This window comes from Salvelinus alpinus, chromosome 4, assembly GCF_045679555.1.
Source record: "Salvelinus alpinus chromosome 4, SLU_Salpinus.1, whole genome shotgun sequence".
Lineage (NCBI taxonomy): Eukaryota > Metazoa > Chordata > Actinopteri > Salmoniformes > Salmonidae > Salvelinus > Salvelinus alpinus.
This window is the reverse complement of record NC_092089.1, coordinates 53,849,158-53,866,623: the sequence shown is the minus strand read 5'-3', so window position 1 is coordinate 53,866,623 and position 17,466 is coordinate 53,849,158. Positions and strand designations below refer to the sequence as shown.

Below are 17,466 nucleotides of genomic sequence, written 5' to 3'. Positions count from 1 at the left end.
ACCTTAATGATACATCCTTTCTTTGCAGCGTCTTTGGCGAAAACAGTTTCATGGGTAAGATTTTCCACGGTATCTCTGACGTTGGCTGCTCTTTTGAGTTTGGGCCTTCCTGTGACATTCCACATTTCCCATTGTTATGCCCCCCTGGGCTTGGTATTGTTATGTGTGAAGTACCTAACACCCTGGTGTTGGTACAGTGCCTTGGGAAAATATTCAGACCCCTTGACCTTTTCCACTTTTTGCTACGTTAGCCTTATTCTAAAATGGATTAAATAAAAAATGTGTCAGCAATCTACACACAGTAACCCATAATGATAAAGAGAAAACAGGTTTTTAGAAATCTTTGCAATTTATTAAAGATAAAAAACAGAAATACCTTATATACAGACCCTTTGATATGAGACTCAAAATTGAGCTTAGATGCATCCTGTTTCCATTGATCATCCTTGAGATGTTTCTACAACTTGATTGGAGTCCACCTGTGGTAAATTCAATTGATTGGACATGATTTGGAAAGGCAAACACCTGTCTATATAAGGTCCCACAGTTGACAGTGCATGTCAGAGGAAAAACCAAGCCGTGAGGTCGAAGGAATTGTCCATAGAGCTCCAAGATAGGATTGTGTCGGGGCACAGATCTGCGGAAGGGTACCAAAACATTTCTTCAGTTTGGAACCACCAAGACTCTTCCTAGAGCTGTCTTGGCTGTCGGGGGAGAAGGGCCTTGGTCAGGGAGGTGACCATGAACCCAATGGTCACTCTGATAGAGCTCTAGAGTACCTCTGTGGAGATGGGAGAACTTTCCAGAAGGACAACAATCTCTGCAGCACTCCACCAATCAGGTATTTATGGTAGAGTGGCCAGATGAAAGCCACTCCTCTGTAAAAGGCACATGACAGCCTGCTTCGAGTTTGCCAAAAGGCACCTAAATACTCTCAGACCATGAGAAACAAGATTCTCTGGTCTGATGAAACCAAGATTGAACTCTTTGGCCTGAATGCCAAGCGTCATGTCTGGAGGTAAACTGGCACCATCCCTACGGTCAAGCATGGTGGTGGCAGCATCATGCTGTGGGGATGTTTTTCAGCTGGGAGACTAGTCAGGCCGGGGGCAAAGATGAACGGAGCAAAGTATAGAGAGATCCTTGATGAAAACCTGCTCCAGAGCGCTCAGGACCTCAGACTGGGGACGAAGGTTCACCTTAAAACAGGAGAACGACCCTAACCATACAGCCAAGACAACGCAGGAGTGGCTTCAGGACAAGTGTCTGAAGTCCTTGAGTGGCCCAGCCAGAAACCGGATTTGATCCCAATCTAACATCTCTGGAAAGACCTTAAAATAGCTGTGCAGCAACACTCCCAATCCAACCTGACAGAACTTGATAGGATCTGCAGAGATTAATTGGAGAAACTCCCCAAATACAGGTATGCCAAACTTGAACCCATGAAGACTTGAGGCTGTAATCACTGCCAAAGGTGCGTCAACAAAGTACTGAGTAAAGGGTCTGAATACTTTTGTAAATGTGATCTTTTTTATTTTTATTTTTTATGCATTGGCAAACATTTATAAAAAACAGTTATTCTTTGTCAATATGGGGTATTGTGTGTAGATCGATGAGGTGGGAAAAACGGTTTAATACATTTTAGAATAAGGCTGTAACGTTACAAAATGTGGGAAAAAGGGTGGTCTTGGGTCAGTTTTGCATTTCCCCCATGAATGGTTAGGGTTCAGAATGGGGCAGGGGAAGCTGATCCTAGATCTGTACCTAGGGTAAACATCACACCGGAGCTGTTCGTATCATTATGTCACACTACTGAAGAGAAGTGCCTAACATTGGTGTTCACACCTGTGAGGGGAAAGCCCTTTGCCACTGCATAGCAGTGTTGACCTACAATACTGTACGGTCCAGTATGTCAAGCTATTAACGATCCAGTGACAAGCTATCAAGTTCTATACAATTAGCTACACCCAAGATGTACCTTTATATTTCATGCTTATTACAACACTTTTTTTAATGTGATACGGCAGATGACGTGATTGTGATCTGTATGGCCAGATTTATCACACACTGTATCAGCCTCTTGCAGGCCTACCAATCCTCGCTGTGTGGGGGGGTAAGGGTGTGTGTTTGTTTGGGGCGGTGGGTTAGGATATTTAGGTTGGGACTTTGGCCCAGTGCACCGGCCAGCCGAGAGGAGATCGCAGACACATTCCAACAGCTCATCACATCGCCGTGCTCTGTCAGCATCCTCCTAGCTGTATAAGCAGTAGTCCATATGATCAAAGCCCTTTCCTTTCACCTTTTTTCTAGCTTTCTTTCAACCCCATGCACCTTGACATTTGATTCCATAAACTCCCTCTGTTTCATAAAACTCCCAACCTGTTTTAAGGTACCAGTAGCAGTTAACGTGTTGTGGTCTGCTAAGCACATAGAAATCAATGACATCATATGTTAATCCTTTCTTTCCCAGGCTACACTATCCAAACTCTCCTGCGAGAGGTGACCATATGAATCCTCAATGTTTTTATGTTTAGCCTCCAGCACTGTCGAGGTGGGATTATGTGTGTGTTGCTATTACTGTTCTCTTCCCTTGTATGTCTTGGACTGTACAGTATTATGGTATTTGCTTGCCCTCCGTAATTCCTGTTCTTGCCTAGACGTGTGGAAGTACACAAAGCTATTATTTAAGGTGTGCCTCTCCACAATTTTCAAATGTTGTGAACTTAGTGTCAAATAAAACAAACAAACACACACACATCTTGACACATCAACTGCTTCATGTTCAAACAAGATGCAATTAATCACCTCACATTGGAAAGAAAAGTGTTTTTTTTACATTCTTCCTAATGTCATGTCAGACAGGGTGTGGAAATGAGATGCATTCCTTCTTAATGTTTAGCGGGCCTGTTGGTCGCACCCTGTGGCATTGGTTTCGGTGTCAGCACCCTACAGTTCTTATAGGGGGTCAGACCACAGTGAAGGGACCTTAGTGAAGCCCGAAAATACACAGGCCTAGGAACCTGGAGGGGTATACTACAAAGCAGATTAAAGGAGTTAGCCAACTAACTAGCCTAAATATTGACTTGAAGTAAAATGCATGTTTTTGAAAGATCTTGAAATGGGTATGGTCTAATTGATTCAATAATCAAAAACACATATTTAAGTTGAACTTTTTTTAATGAACTAGAAAATCAAGTAATTTAGTGTGTTTACTTTTGTTTACTTTGGTGTTTACCAAAGTCAGCTGGCTAGCTCCTTGATCCTATATCCTATATCCCCCTGTTCTTACCTGGGTCTGTCTTAAGTGTATTTTGGGTCTTCCCGTGTTGTTTTGGTGTCTCATTCCCTCATAATAAGTCCTCACTGATGACCCCTCACTGATATAGTGTCTTATCAGTTATCTGAATGGTCATCTCTGGGTGAGAGGCTGATCAAGGACTGATAATCATAATCACTGGTTCAACAATACTAGCTGGTTGTAGTGGAGGTGTGCTAGAATGTCTCTGTAATGTCTTTACATGTGAGTGTTGAGTTTGAGGAAATCAGGTCTGTGAGCGTGCATGAGTGTACTTTAGTTCATGCTGGTGTAGTTAAAGGAAAAACAAAAAACACACACACTGTCAGGCCTTCAGCAGAGCAGAAGGAGTATGTACTCCTTCACTAATTGTCTAGTTTGAGAATCTACATGTCGTTAGATGCGGGTTTAGTGTGGATGCCAAAGTAGCCCTTCCCTCAGCCTCCCCCTTTTCCTCATCACACTGAGTAACACCCACAGCTCTCTCAGGAATGCCGTGAGTAGGCAATGATTAATCACACTGGTGCGTGCGTGTGTGTGTGTGTGATAAAAAGTCATTAGACATTGAACTGTGTTCTAAAACAATATGAAACTATATCAAAACGTAAAACAATATTGCGTTATTTATTCCGGTGCCATTCTTCGTTATTGCTTATACAGCCATCGTAACGAAGTATAAGGATTCAGGGTGTGTACTGTGTACTCTTCTGTAAACGAAGGTAAGATGACAATAGAAAAGTGTATGCAGATGGTATCTTTTATGGCACAACGGCCTGCTGGCCACCACACCTTGTCTGATCACTCACTCTCCTCAGTCCCCGCCCTCTTCCTGCTCTCACCAGCCACACCAATATGACAGGGCAGAGGAAGGGGTGTGGTCGAGCCTTACCCACCACAATGTCCTCCAAACACACAGGCAGTTATCCTACTGTACAGATCAGCACAAGGACAGGCCCAGGCACTGTACCCCACAGGCATAACCTATTGCTAAAGGAGGAGAGGGAGAGAAAAAAATCTACGGGAAGAAAAGAAGAGAAGAGCTCATACGGAGGTAGAGCGAGAGAGGAATACATCATAGGCTAGATCGAAAGTGCCGACTGGAACTTAGCCACACGACTGCATGCTCCGTCTGAGCGAAAGGAGCACTGAGGAATTTGTCAGCGGAAAAAGAGCAGGAAAGAGAGAAACGTTATAGCCCCCGACAGAAACCTTGTGGTGACAAAGCGGTCACATAGAGCGCGCTAGAGGGGACTTTTGATTCATTCATTCGGAGTTGAGTGGCACCATGAGCGGTCAGCAACCGAGATACAGGAACTTCTCGACAGATAGCAGTGGTGGCAGGGATGGAAGGGACAGGGTGCCCTCAGACGAAGGCTACTACCAGGGGATGCTCAAGTCTATGGACGGCAGGAAAGGTACCAGTATGACAGCATTAACTCGGAAGCTATGTGTTTACGGTACATGAAAAGTTTGACTTTGATGAGTTTGGTTCTATGTATGACAGTGTTCACCTAGACAGTGTGTCAAAAAGGTTCATATGGAAAGTTTGCCCCTGATACTATGGTCCGTGATTGCATAAGGGAGAGAGTTACAATTCTGTGTGTTTTTTCTTTTTCCTGTGAAAGGAAAAGTTTTACTGCTGTAGTTACAGGTTTGGACCATTTTCATATCCCTGCACAGACAAGTCTCTTCAGAGGTTCAAGTCAAGGCCCGATTGGCTAGTCTGTGAAATAATGAGCCCCTTCATGATGCTGAGATGCATACCAACTGTCAGTGTCAATTTAAATTGAAAGGGGGCTTGTGGCTTCCACTGTGAGCCTTTACTGCACTCTCAATTACAGTTTGAGCTTTCTCTAATCATCATCTATGGGAATACATTTAGATTTTAAATTATGTTTTTTTTTTTTTTGCTGTAATGTTTTCTGTGTCTCTCCAGTGGTCCACATTTGTGACCAAGAGTGGACACGCCCACTAATCTAACACATCAGCCGTTCCCTCCCACCCTAGTGGTCAGCGAACCCATTCACAAAATGTGGGTATGAAATCTCAGTAGGCCTATACCTTGTTGATAAAACTCCTATAGAATGACCCAAAAACATTCTTTACCCCAGGACACTTCAACGGTTGACTATCCAGGAGAACAAAGAAAAAGGACCACTAGGTTTCCGCATAGATCTGAAATATTTATATACGGTACACAAACAGGCTCCCGTTTCAGCGTAAAACGCCTTCAAGAAGGTGTTTGAAGGTGTTTCACGCCGAAACGGGAGGCTGTTTGTGTCCTTTAAATTTCAATTTTTTGCTGTTGTATTCTTTCTCTTCCTGCATAGTCACCCATTAAAATGTCCTGGGGTAAGGATTGTTTTTTGTAATTTCAAGTCCCTCAGTCGAGCACCTGACTCCCTTTTCCATTTAAGCTGGGCTGAAGTGCGTTTGGCTATACCTTTTTTCTTATTGAATGACATTTATAGATATTTTCTTACTTGCTAATTCACTTCTGGTTATTTTATAGTACAGTGGAGTAATAGTCATGTGTCTATTGGTTAATGATCAATTATAAATCAGGTGCTGAGAGTGACTCACTCAGGAGGAGGACCTATTAGATTACCACTTTTAAGATGGGTTGAAACACTCCTTTGTCCTGCAGTGAATCAAGGAGGTGGCTTTGGGTAAAGGAGGTAGGACTTTCGCCCCTTTTACCCATTGTGAATTTGTGATCACTGTGTTTATCTTTGGCATCACACAATGCCGTTTAAATAGTTTGTCTTAGCCGGAGTCATGACTGGTGCACTGTGTATGCTGATTGCAAGCTGGACACTGCTGCTGGACTAGCACAAGTATTTGTGTTAGTCCCCCTGACCGTGATACTTGAGCATTCACCTCACATAAACTGTGAACAGGAGTGTCCCGTATAAATCAGGTTTGCCCTCGTATTGTAGCTTTATTGATGAACAGACAGAGAATGACAGAGGTCAACGTTCCACTAGTCTCCAGGCGCGCACACACACACACACACCCTTATGGTTGCCACGGCAACGCGTTTCCATAACACAATAGCAACATGGAGGACGCGCCCACCTGAGAATACGAAAGTGTAGCCTGCGGGTTCAGTTTGCAGACACAGTGAATCAGCACACACCGTTGTACTCTGGTTCTGCAGTGCCTAGCCTGTGAGTGGTACTTAATATGCTTTTCACTACCTCGTAAGACTGATAACGTTTAACTTATATAGCACGTTTAACAGTTCATCCAGTAACATGACCTGAGCTGCCATAGGAGTAGCTGAAGGCCCGAGGCTTCCTTAGTCGCACTATGCAGAAATCGCTCTGCCATTTCCTGGTTGTTAAAACTCGAATAGTTCGCCAAATGTCACTTTATGTCACAAAATGAGCTAGTTTAGTGTAGAGAATCATTTTAACATCTAACCTGCTGTGAAATATATTTTCCATATCCATGAATATTGTTGTTTCAGCTGTCTGAAGCTGGTGTACAAAACCGAAAGTAAAAAGATGCAAAAGCAAAACTTAAGAATGGGAAGCATAGAAATACCATTTCTTAGACTTGCTTTCAAGTAGAATGATAGATCTATAACTCACAATTCTATGTGACTTTGGTCGGGTCGGCCAAAAGTAACATATTGCCACCTTAAGGGAAAATTCCAAAAAGAAATGCAACTTCGTATTCATCATCTCCAGCACCACCTCAACATATGTGAAAATGGCGCATTTTTATTTATGTTTTTGTAGAAAAAATAGAGGAAGATAAGTGTTTCCAATGACATCATTGGTGTGCATCGTGTGATTTTAACCAATTATTATTAGGCATTGTCTACTAATTGGTTGATGATGTCATTGGAAACATTTTATCTTCCTCTATCTTTTTTTACTACAAAACATAGAAACGCGCCATTTTCACATAATGTTGATTTTGGGGTGGTATTTTCCCTTTAGTGGTATGGTAGGCTTTGATGAAGAACCCTAAATGCAGTTTGTTAATGAAATATTATTAATATGGACACCCACGTCTTTTATCTGGATAACGAGATATCAGTGTATCAGTGTATCAGATATCAGTATTTTCTTCAATGCGACGTATGACTTTCAAAACAAACCCTATTGGAATTGCTATTGGATTGGCCATCAGTACTATCTCACTTGATATAACAGATGGGCTCACTAGAGGAAGAGATGTATATCTCAATGTGACGACTTTGGTTAAATAACGGATACAAAAAAAATCAACAATCTTCCAGTGAAGTGGTGTGGCATGATGACTAACTGTTGGTGATGTGCCTCTTGGTTGGGGAGGGTCAGTGTCTACAGTTGGTACGTCCGTGTCTGCGCTCTGCAGTATGTTTTCCAGTACCCCAGGGTAGTGGGGTGTGTCCAGGTATTTGACTGAGGGTCTGTCAATTCCACTCAGTATGGTGAGGCTGAAACCGTATCTATCTGCTAGATGTGAGTATCTGCCCGTTAAGTCACCGTTGTCTTACTCTCTGAGAGCTACCCTATCTTGTCATGTTCCACAAGCGCAGCAGTGTCCGTTACAGTACCTAGCAACATATGTGTACATACAGTACCATGGCCTATAGAGATACTGAACACCTGTACAGTGTAATGCTTCCACTAAGCCTCAGGCCCTGCCTGTAGTCATATCTTAGTGAATAGCATTTGCAGACACAACTCGACAATGAGGGTGTATATCTAAATGCTGACTGCTGTGATGATTTCTCGTGAGTCAGACATGTTTAGTCCAGACGCTCTGGTATCATGTCTCACTAGGCTAGACAAATCCCATCCAATGACTTCTCTTTGTCTCAGGGAAGTACAAAACGATGGCGGCATCTGGAATATTTGTTAGATTTCAGCTCTTGTTGTTCATGTTAAATGTATTTTAAATCCTTTGATCTTCTCCTTATCCCTAATACCCTGCAATCTGTTTTAATTTAGACTGAGTTTTCTCAACCCCCGTAAAGAATACCTCAATATTACTTATTAATGTACTCAGAGGGTTTATCAAATCTTTTTATTTTTTACGTTTTTTTTTTTTAATCATGTCTGACGTTTGCTCTTTGTGTCTTGCAGATGAACGGGATCGAGTACAGAAAAAGACCTTCACAAAATGGGTGAACAAACACTTGATAAAGGTATGGTCACACACTACCAGAGTACATGTATATGCTCAATAACTCAATACCTAACTTACTCTCCCTGTCTTGCTTACTTGAATGCACTGATTACTGGTATCAATAGTTTAGACACAAAGACAATCACACGCACACACACACACACACCGACTCATTTTTAACCAACATCAGTTTGATTTCAATAGATCTGTGTCAATTTTGTTTCTGCGCTTTACTGGACTTGTCACAATGACTCATACAGTGTTTTCAAAATCGGTATTCCTGTGTTATTATCCGTAAATATCGGTCGAATACCATAAAACGAATGAAAATGGCTGAAGTGGTTACTGAAGTTGCAGAACAACCGCAGAGGTTGTCAAAGTAGGATTTATGTTGAGTTGGATCACTACTGGTCCAGAAGTGATGTGTACAAATGGCAAATGGCAGATATTTCCTTCGTGAATCATACCTCATAATTGGCCAACCAACCACATGGGGGCTGAGCCGTTTTCTGACGGTTGCAATTTAGTCTCTCGGCAAAAATGGATTTTTAGCTTCAGAAGTCATTTTGCCACTAATGACAGGAGTAAGCTAGAATCTTTGGCGGGAATCGTAACGACACCGGCCAGATACTTTATTGATGTGTTTTGGATGTGTAGTTCTGTTTCTCAAATTTAAAATGGGGACGAAGCTTAACAAACACCAGGGCTTGTATTCATAAAGCATCTCAGAGTAGGAGCGCTGGTCTAGGATCAGTTTTTATTTTACATTATAATGAATGGACATGGGGTGACCTAATCCCAGATCAGTACTTCTACTCTGGGACACTTTATGAACAAAGGCCCAGATAGTTTCTGTATCAGAGGAAGACTATGTTCTCACCTTTTTATGTTTATAATAATTATTTTGGAATAGGGGATATCTGTGTTGGTATGTTAGTAGATGAGATGTGACCATCTGAATTAACCATTACTGCATTACTATGAGTGGAGCTGGGGTCCATTTTGGTCTAGCCATGCTGAACATGCAGGTGCCATTGAAGTCATGATCCCATGTATCCATGACAACACACTATTATGACAGCGAGTTTTGATCCCCCATCAGACAGATATCCACAGATATCAAACCATCAAGTGTTTTTTTTTTTTAATACCATCTCATCCTACTACATCAGTACAGTCAGACAGGCCAACCCCTTTGGAAGGGCTTCATTGAAAGTGACATGCATTGGTCATACACAGACGTGCAACACAGATGTGCAACACACACACACACACACACACACACACACACACACACACACACACACACACACACACACACACACACACACACACACACACACACACACACACAAACAACAAACAGAAAGGTTACTGGAAGTCATGAGTGTTTGGTTTCTAGCTTGGTGTTTTGATGGAAGGTTTACCAGAAGACCAGTCTCTCTTCGACTGAGTGAGTTTGTAAATGGTGCTGTTGTCACCCTTCTCTTCTCACCTACCTCACCCCTGCCCCTTCCCTTAGGGCTGAAAGCCATTCAATTCACGAGGGGTCCTCTACCGAGGAGGGGGTGGGTTAACAAACCAAACAACTCACTCTGGAGTTTCTCATTAAAAATCAAAAATGACCCCCACCACGACAGCCCCTCCCACTAGTACATGTATAAATACCCCCGCTTGCCCCGTGTCATAATTAATTTGACAAGATCCCACCGGTAACCCAACGTTTACAGCCCAAGCCATTAAGGGACTCGTCATAATTCTCCATTCTCCCTCAAAAGAAACAAACCCATTAATTTCCCCTCGAAAAAAAAAAGGAACAAAAATAGCTACACAAAATACTATTTTCCTTTCCATGCACAGTGTATGTGCGCCGTGCGGTGCGAACATACTCTGTTCCTGATATAACACACAAGCACACAGTCTTTTCGTTAAGTGTTTTATGTGAGTCACAGACATCTGGATTCGTTTTGCTCTTTGCCTCTGAAGCACCACATTCTGTTCTGGGCCCAAGGCCCGGTGGCTGCTGGCTGGGCCAACAGTAGCACATGCGCTACACAGACTGACTGTTGAGTCTGGGTGGCTGACTGCCTGCCCCCCCTTAGCTCTGCTAGTCAAGGTCCTTAAGTGCTCCTTACAGACATTATCAGAGGAATCAATCTGTGTCTCTTGTCTTCCCACTACCATTATGACAAAATGGTAGGCCTATGTGACAAGATTTGGATCTCATTTAATGTTTGACAAACTGCGATGACGGTACATTTTACCGTTAGAAAGTTTAGATTAAGTAGGCTATGTATTGACATGAAGTAAACAAGTGCTTAATTAAGAGCTTTCTAAGACAGAACTGTCTTCTTAGAAATGGTTTTATACCATACACAATATGTGGTATGCAATGCGTTGTTACAGAACTAGCCTAGTCGTTAAAATGAAATAGCAACCCAAGCAAAGTTTGAAAAACCATAAATGGAAACATCATGCAGGAGAATTTTTAATATAGCATTTTGCGGTAAAACGAAAGTGTTAATATTCTGTCCATGTGAAAGCCTGCTCTTCTGATGTTGAACTAATGTTGAACTAATGTTATTAATGCGTTTCCAGTGGGCACGTACCGGGGTGGACCGTGAGGGGTTGTAAAAGGATATGGAATAACTTTCACTCGAGCATAAATCTTGTTGTGTGTCAACAAGGGTGGGAAGACCGAATGGAGGGTTTCTCAACCATTATTTTACGGTGTTATGTAAAAGGAAATCCACTGTAGTTTACATCATTCAGTAGATTTAATGCCCCGTTCACTTTTAGTGAAGTGTACAGACCAGAGAGACATAAAGTATCCCTATTTCCTTATACAATGACGTGTGTGGTTTTTTATAGGCGTTCAACCTTATAATAATACGTGTAACCCTAGGTTAACTGAAGGACGCATCACCTACAGTGTGTTTTGTAATGGGAAAGTGGAGTCTAGCGTGTGGTTTGTGGTGGATGAGGGGTTTTCAGGTCCTGAGTTGACTGGTCTAATGGTTTTAACCTTGACGTACTCACAATGAGGACCGATCAAATGGATCACTTGACTCGAGTTGACTGGAGTGCACATGATACCACATGATCACGTTGACTCAATCTGAGCTTCTTCAACATGGGCTATTGTGTTTTGATGACAGACAGGGTTTAAGCATATGCTACAGGATAGCAGAGAGAGACTGGTGTAGCTACCATAGAGGAACCAAGGAGAGAGAAGCATTTCACACTATAATTATACTGTAGAATGCCTTCGAATTGAAGTTGGATATTGACTGATTTGAGGTAATTTGGCCGTATTGTAGCCCCACGCAGTTGAACTGACGAAAAACACTTGAATGTTATGCGATCTTGTCCCATCAGTTCCAGACATACAACTTGTATAATATTGTTGAAGTTGGAGACTCTTAGTTGAAATTGGACAATCTTCCGCGATTAATGTGTAAACAGGGATCCCTAGTGGCCATCATCAACCCTCGCTGCATTTCAAACCACCACCGATGGAGTGTGAACACCACAGGTGGGCAGGAGTGAGTTACTGTGTTCACACACAGGGTTGTATAACTACTTATAACACACAGTGTTATATAAGTACTTACCATTGATGCCAGTAATAAATCAAGGTAGTGGGTGTTAAAACTTGTAGGGGCGAGACTTGCATACATACTTGCATACATACCATACCTGTACATACCTGTGCGAGGACAGAGCAACACACTGACGCAGTAGCAAGGCATTACATGCAATCTCCCAACATCAACCATGTCATAAAGCACTAATATTAGTAACCGTTTTGACCATTCTCTTTTATTCTATTCATCTAACCTTTTTCATTTTCTTTCACTAAAGCTCCGTTTGAAAAATGAGTCATTATAATCTCAGACTCATATTCTCTTCCTCTTTCGGTCATTCTCCCTCTCTGTTCCCTTGTTCTCTCCGTCTCATCCCTCATCCACTCGTTCTCCTCCGTCCAGCATTGGAAAGCAGAGGTAGGTACCAGCTGCCTGCAAGCCTCAGCAGGAGGGCACTGTATGTGGGACACATTCTGATGAGCATGCAGCTCACTTTCTCCCCTTCCACCTGAACACTATCCACTCCCCACACCTATGCCATCGCTGTGAAAGTATGAGGAATTAAACTGATGGTGTCACACAGACATAGGACTATGCCTTGTGGACTGTGGGCCACAAATCCCTCAGTTTCAGTCATTCCCTACGTCTCTTTCTAAGCTTACACCCTCTTCAGCTCACGATCACAGTTTATCTTTCTGACTGGAATTGATTATAGCATGCATGCAGTCCCAAGACTCACTGGAGTATCTGTTGTCATGTGCAGGTATCTGCCTGTGTTTGTACTGTTTATGTGTATGTGCGAAAGATTTAGTTGTTTTTGACTGATGCGATTCGTTTTTTTAATGAAGACTCCCTGTCTTCCATCCATCCATCATCTCTCAGTAGATCTGGCAGCTGCCAATTAGCAGGTGTCTGAGTGTTGAACGCAGGCTGATTGGTTGCTCGCAGCCATGCGTTCCTGTCCTTTGTACAGATGTAATGGTGGAGCGAGGGAGGGAGAGAGAGAGAGCTGCTGGTTTATAGCATGAGCCGCGTAGGAGCCTGAGAGGAGCTTGAACATTTTGTCTAGTTTTATACTGTAAAGATTGGTTGCTCTTTCCAAGGTTTACTGTGAGAGGACGATCCCCATGTCTATCAAATCAGAATCCTAACCAGATCCAGAATATCAAAATGTTATTACATCAATACAATGCGCGGCTTCTAGGTATTGTGTCTAGGTGTCGCACACACAAAAAAATGCATTGTGATGACAACCCTTGCCTTACATCTCTCCCTTTCTTTCTGTTCCACAGTCACAGCGTCAGGTCACAGACCTGTATGAAGACCTGAGAGATGGACACAACCTGATCTCCCTCCTGGAGGTCCTCTCTGGGGAGACGCTGGTGAGTACTGCTGACTTCTGATTGGTGAATGGACTGACCTCGACCACTGATCCCGACTTCTGATTGGCAAATGGACTGACCTTGCCATCTGCGACCAACCTCGATCCAAACCCCCCCCCTGACTCTGAAGACCTGACCCTAAGAAACAAAAGTCTAACCCTTATTTTTACCTACCTAATCCAAACCGGTATACATACCATCCCTGAAGCAAAGCAAAACATTAGCTAGACTTTCAAGTCGTAGCACAACCTAACAAGACAGTAACTGGAAAGTAAACAAAGACCCACTAACTGTCAAAGACAACCCCTGCTTACCTACCTTTCATTCCAGTCCCCGGAAATGTTAACCATTTGTAGTTGTTTCGTTTTTAAAAAAATAAGTCAGTAAGTCAACACTGGATGCTTGCACATTATGATGATGCATTATAGGTTACTGCAGATCTCTCTGGATGCCTTGCACTCTGTCTCTGCTACAGTAGCTCATCGCTGCGCTGGCTCTGCTGGTCTCTGCTCATCTACCAGACGCCTCCATGGTCCTAACACATTAACCCCACTTTGCTTTCTCTTTTTGAACTGTGTGCTCCTGTCTGACCGTTCTCTGGTTCTCCTTCTCTGCTCCTCCCCTCTCATGTCCCCCTCTTTACCCCCCTACACTTTCTCCCCCTTTCCTGTATGCTGACCTTTGCCCTTTGGCCTATGCCTCTTCTCTTTGCACTGCTCTTTGCTGGGGCTAGGCAAGGGAGAGAGACGTGGTCAGGAACTTGCGGTTGGTGAGTGGGGTTTTCTATAACTCGGCCGCCATTTTCTTCTTCAACTTCATGTGGCTTGAGTCATCCATTACCCAGTGGCTCGGCTGTGCATGATGTCACTTGCTGTGCTTATGATTCAATTTTATTTTCTCCCTTTGGGCATCACCTATTTATCATTGACAAGCTTGCAAAGTCTCAGAGGTGCATTAACCATTTCGCTGCTGGCTGTAAACAAAATACCCTCTGTTATTAATAGGTGCCATGGCTAAATGAAGGAAGGACATAATTTACTAACTACTTCATTGACTAGTCATTGATGCTATAACAATACTTGAAGCACTGGAAATGATCAGTTTGAAAATGTTGTTTCTGTTTAGCTCAATTACTAATGCTTATTACATAGCACAAATACAGTATTCTTTGGAAGTGGAAGTCTTCAGTTCATTGTTCTCCAATCGGAACACATGTATGAAGTGGTGACACAATTTAAAACCAACCAACCAAAGATTCCTGTACCTAATAACTAATCATGTTATTGGCTCAGCCAATGCATGACTGATGCTCCCCCCCTTCACTCCACATATATCTCCTATTTACCTCTGTGTTTGTCTGTCGAAGGTGAAGAGCAGGTATGATGTCATTAATGTGGTTTTATAATGAGGGAAGTTGTACTTGGAGATCTGTGAGACACATCAGTTATTCATCGCATTCTTTGTCGTTCATCTTTTCCTTTGGAGGAAAATCGGGTGTACTCTTGTCATTGAGTCTACAATTTATTTCCCTTTTCCTGTTTGTTGGATATTGTCGTAGCTGCATCACATTTTTCTCTTCCGACGTAATGTCTCACTCGCATTTCTCCACGCCTCTTCTAAGGTAGCATGAACTCCTGTCCAGTCTGTTTCTAACCCCCGACCCGGTCTGTCTCTCTCTTTCTCTCTTTCTCTCTCTCTCTCTCTCTCTCTCTCTCTCTCTCTCTCTCTCTCTCTCTCTCTCTCTCTCTCTCTCTCTCTCTCTCTCTCTCTCTCTCTCTCTCTCTCTCTCTCTCTCTCTCTCTCTCTCTCTCTCTGTCTCTCTCTCTCTGTCTCTCTCTGTCTCTCTCTGTCTCCCCCTTCTTTGTCTCTCTCTCTCTCGGTCTCCCCCTTCTTTGTCTCTCTCTCTGCCGTTCTCTCTCTTGCCCCCTCTCTCTCCAGCCCAGAGAGAAAGGCCGCATGAGATTCCACAAGCTGCAGAATGTACAGATTGCACTGGACTTCCTCAAACACCGACAGGTAAGAGAAACAACAATTGAAATATAATAATGGAGATAATGTAACAAATGAGTTACCCTCTGAGTTTACTTCTCTTGTACTGTATTAAGATGACTTACTGTAAGTGACATGACTGAGACAAATATCTAAATGCATTGGAACAGGGTAATAATGTATTTACTATGATGTGAACTACTATACTTGTTAAGTCTCGCTCTTCTCTGTCGTCCAATCACAGGTCAAGCTGGTGAACATCAGAAACGATGACATTGCGGATGGCAACCCCAAGCTGACCCTTGGGCTGATATGGACCATCATCCTTCACTTCCAGGTGTCCTACTCTGTCAGTGTTGTGTTCCCATATCATATAGCTCCTCATCCTCCTATCCCCTTGGCTCTGATCCAAGCCAATCAGCAACAATCACAAATTGAACTCAATCCAATCATATTTGATCTCAATCACTCGAAATGTTACCACATCGCTTTCAGAAAATCACATTGCTGTCAAATCTGTTATCAAATTATTATCAAATATATTTCAATCATAGCATTATTACAGTTTAATAATTATAATTATTTTAACAGAGGTGGAAAAAGTACCCAATTGTTATACTTGAAGAAAAGTATAGATACCTTAATAGAAAGTTACTCAAGTAAAAGTGAAAGTCAGCCGGTAAAATACTACTTGAATAAAAGTCTAAAAGTATTTTGGTTTTAAATGTAAGTATCAAAAGTAAATGTAATTGCTAAAATATACTTAAGTATCAAAAGTAAAAGTAAGTAATTTAAAATTCCTTATATTAAGCAAAGCAGACTGCACAATTTTTGTTCTTTTAAAATGTATGGAAAGCCAGGGGCACACTCCCGCACTCAGACATTATTTACAAAAGATGCATGTGTGTTTAGTGAGTCCACCATGCCAGAGGCAGTAGGGATGACCACGTGTTCTCTTGATATGTGCTTGAATTTGACAATTTTCCTGGCCTGCTAAGCATTCAAAATGTAACTAGTGCTTTTAGTTGTCAGGGAAAATGTAGGAAGTAAAAAGTACAATATTTTCTTTAGGAATGTAGTGAAGTAAAAGTTGTCAAAAATATAAATAATAAAGTAAAGTACAGATACCCCCAAAAACGACTTAAGTAGTACATTCAAGTATTTTTTCTTATGTACTTCACACCACTGCTTTTGTTCACAACTTTTAACCAAAATCAAATGACATGGTGACATTTTTTGTTGATTTCACATTGATTTCACCTTAGTTGACAACTCAAACAATTGTAAATCAAACACTAGAAGTTGAACTGACGTCTGTGCCCAGTGGGTATACTCTACACCAGTCTTACTGCACAATTTCAATAATAATTTCAAATACTTTAGCTAGGCTTGATTGAGTTTGCCTGGCATAATGGAACCAATACAATAGTCAAACCCTGCCCAACTGGCACTCCAGGAAGGCTTAAGTAAACATGAAAAGTATTTGAAAGATGTCAAATAGTATTTGAACCCAGGTCTGTGTGGGACCCATTTTCCGATGAAGGCAGAGGAAATAAAAGAACATTGTGTCCTGCAAACTATTCTCCAAGGTAGCATTGACTATTGGTTCCATTAAGCCAGGTAATCTCAATCAAGCCTAGCTAAAGTATTATAAATGATTTCAAATAGTATTTGAAAACAGGTCTGATACCTCCCTTACTTGCTATTGTTGTGCTGTAAAACCTTTGTGAAATAACACATGGACTTTCTATAACACTACATTATTTGATTAAAGAATGGCTGGCACTGCCAGTTAAAATGGAGCTATACCCTCACGTGGCAGCCGTGGTTGAGCAGGGCACAAGAAGAGATGTTGGTTGTGAAGTAAAACTGGTGTAGGGTATACCCACTGGGCGCAGACATCAGTTCAACTTCTAGTTTTGTTTTACATTTACATTGGTTTACTGTACTCCATGTACTGCGTTGGATAGAGAGGGGTCTCTCCCATTTCTCAGAAGGAGAAAAAAACAGCAGGGCCAGAGCCTGGTGAGTCATAGGCATTCTCCTCCTCTTCAGAGCGGTGAGGTTTAGGGTGGGGCCATCGAGG

General features: G+C 42.2%; 1 protein-coding gene across 1 annotated transcript in view; it reads left to right on the top strand.

The window, feature by feature from the left end:
* Window positions 1-17,466, top strand: part of LOC139572611 (plectin-like) — a 143,180-nt gene that overhangs the window by 29,911 nt on the left and 95,803 nt on the right. Inside the window, exons 2-5 of the mRNA XM_071395304.1 lie at window positions 8,380-8,441; window positions 13,302-13,391; window positions 15,330-15,407; window positions 15,625-15,717. Of these exons, the coding sequence (XP_071251405.1) occupies window positions 8,380-8,441; window positions 13,302-13,391; window positions 15,330-15,407; window positions 15,625-15,717 (323 nt within the window). The remainder of the gene's footprint in view (window positions 1-8,379; window positions 8,442-13,301; window positions 13,392-15,329; window positions 15,408-15,624; window positions 15,718-17,466) is intronic.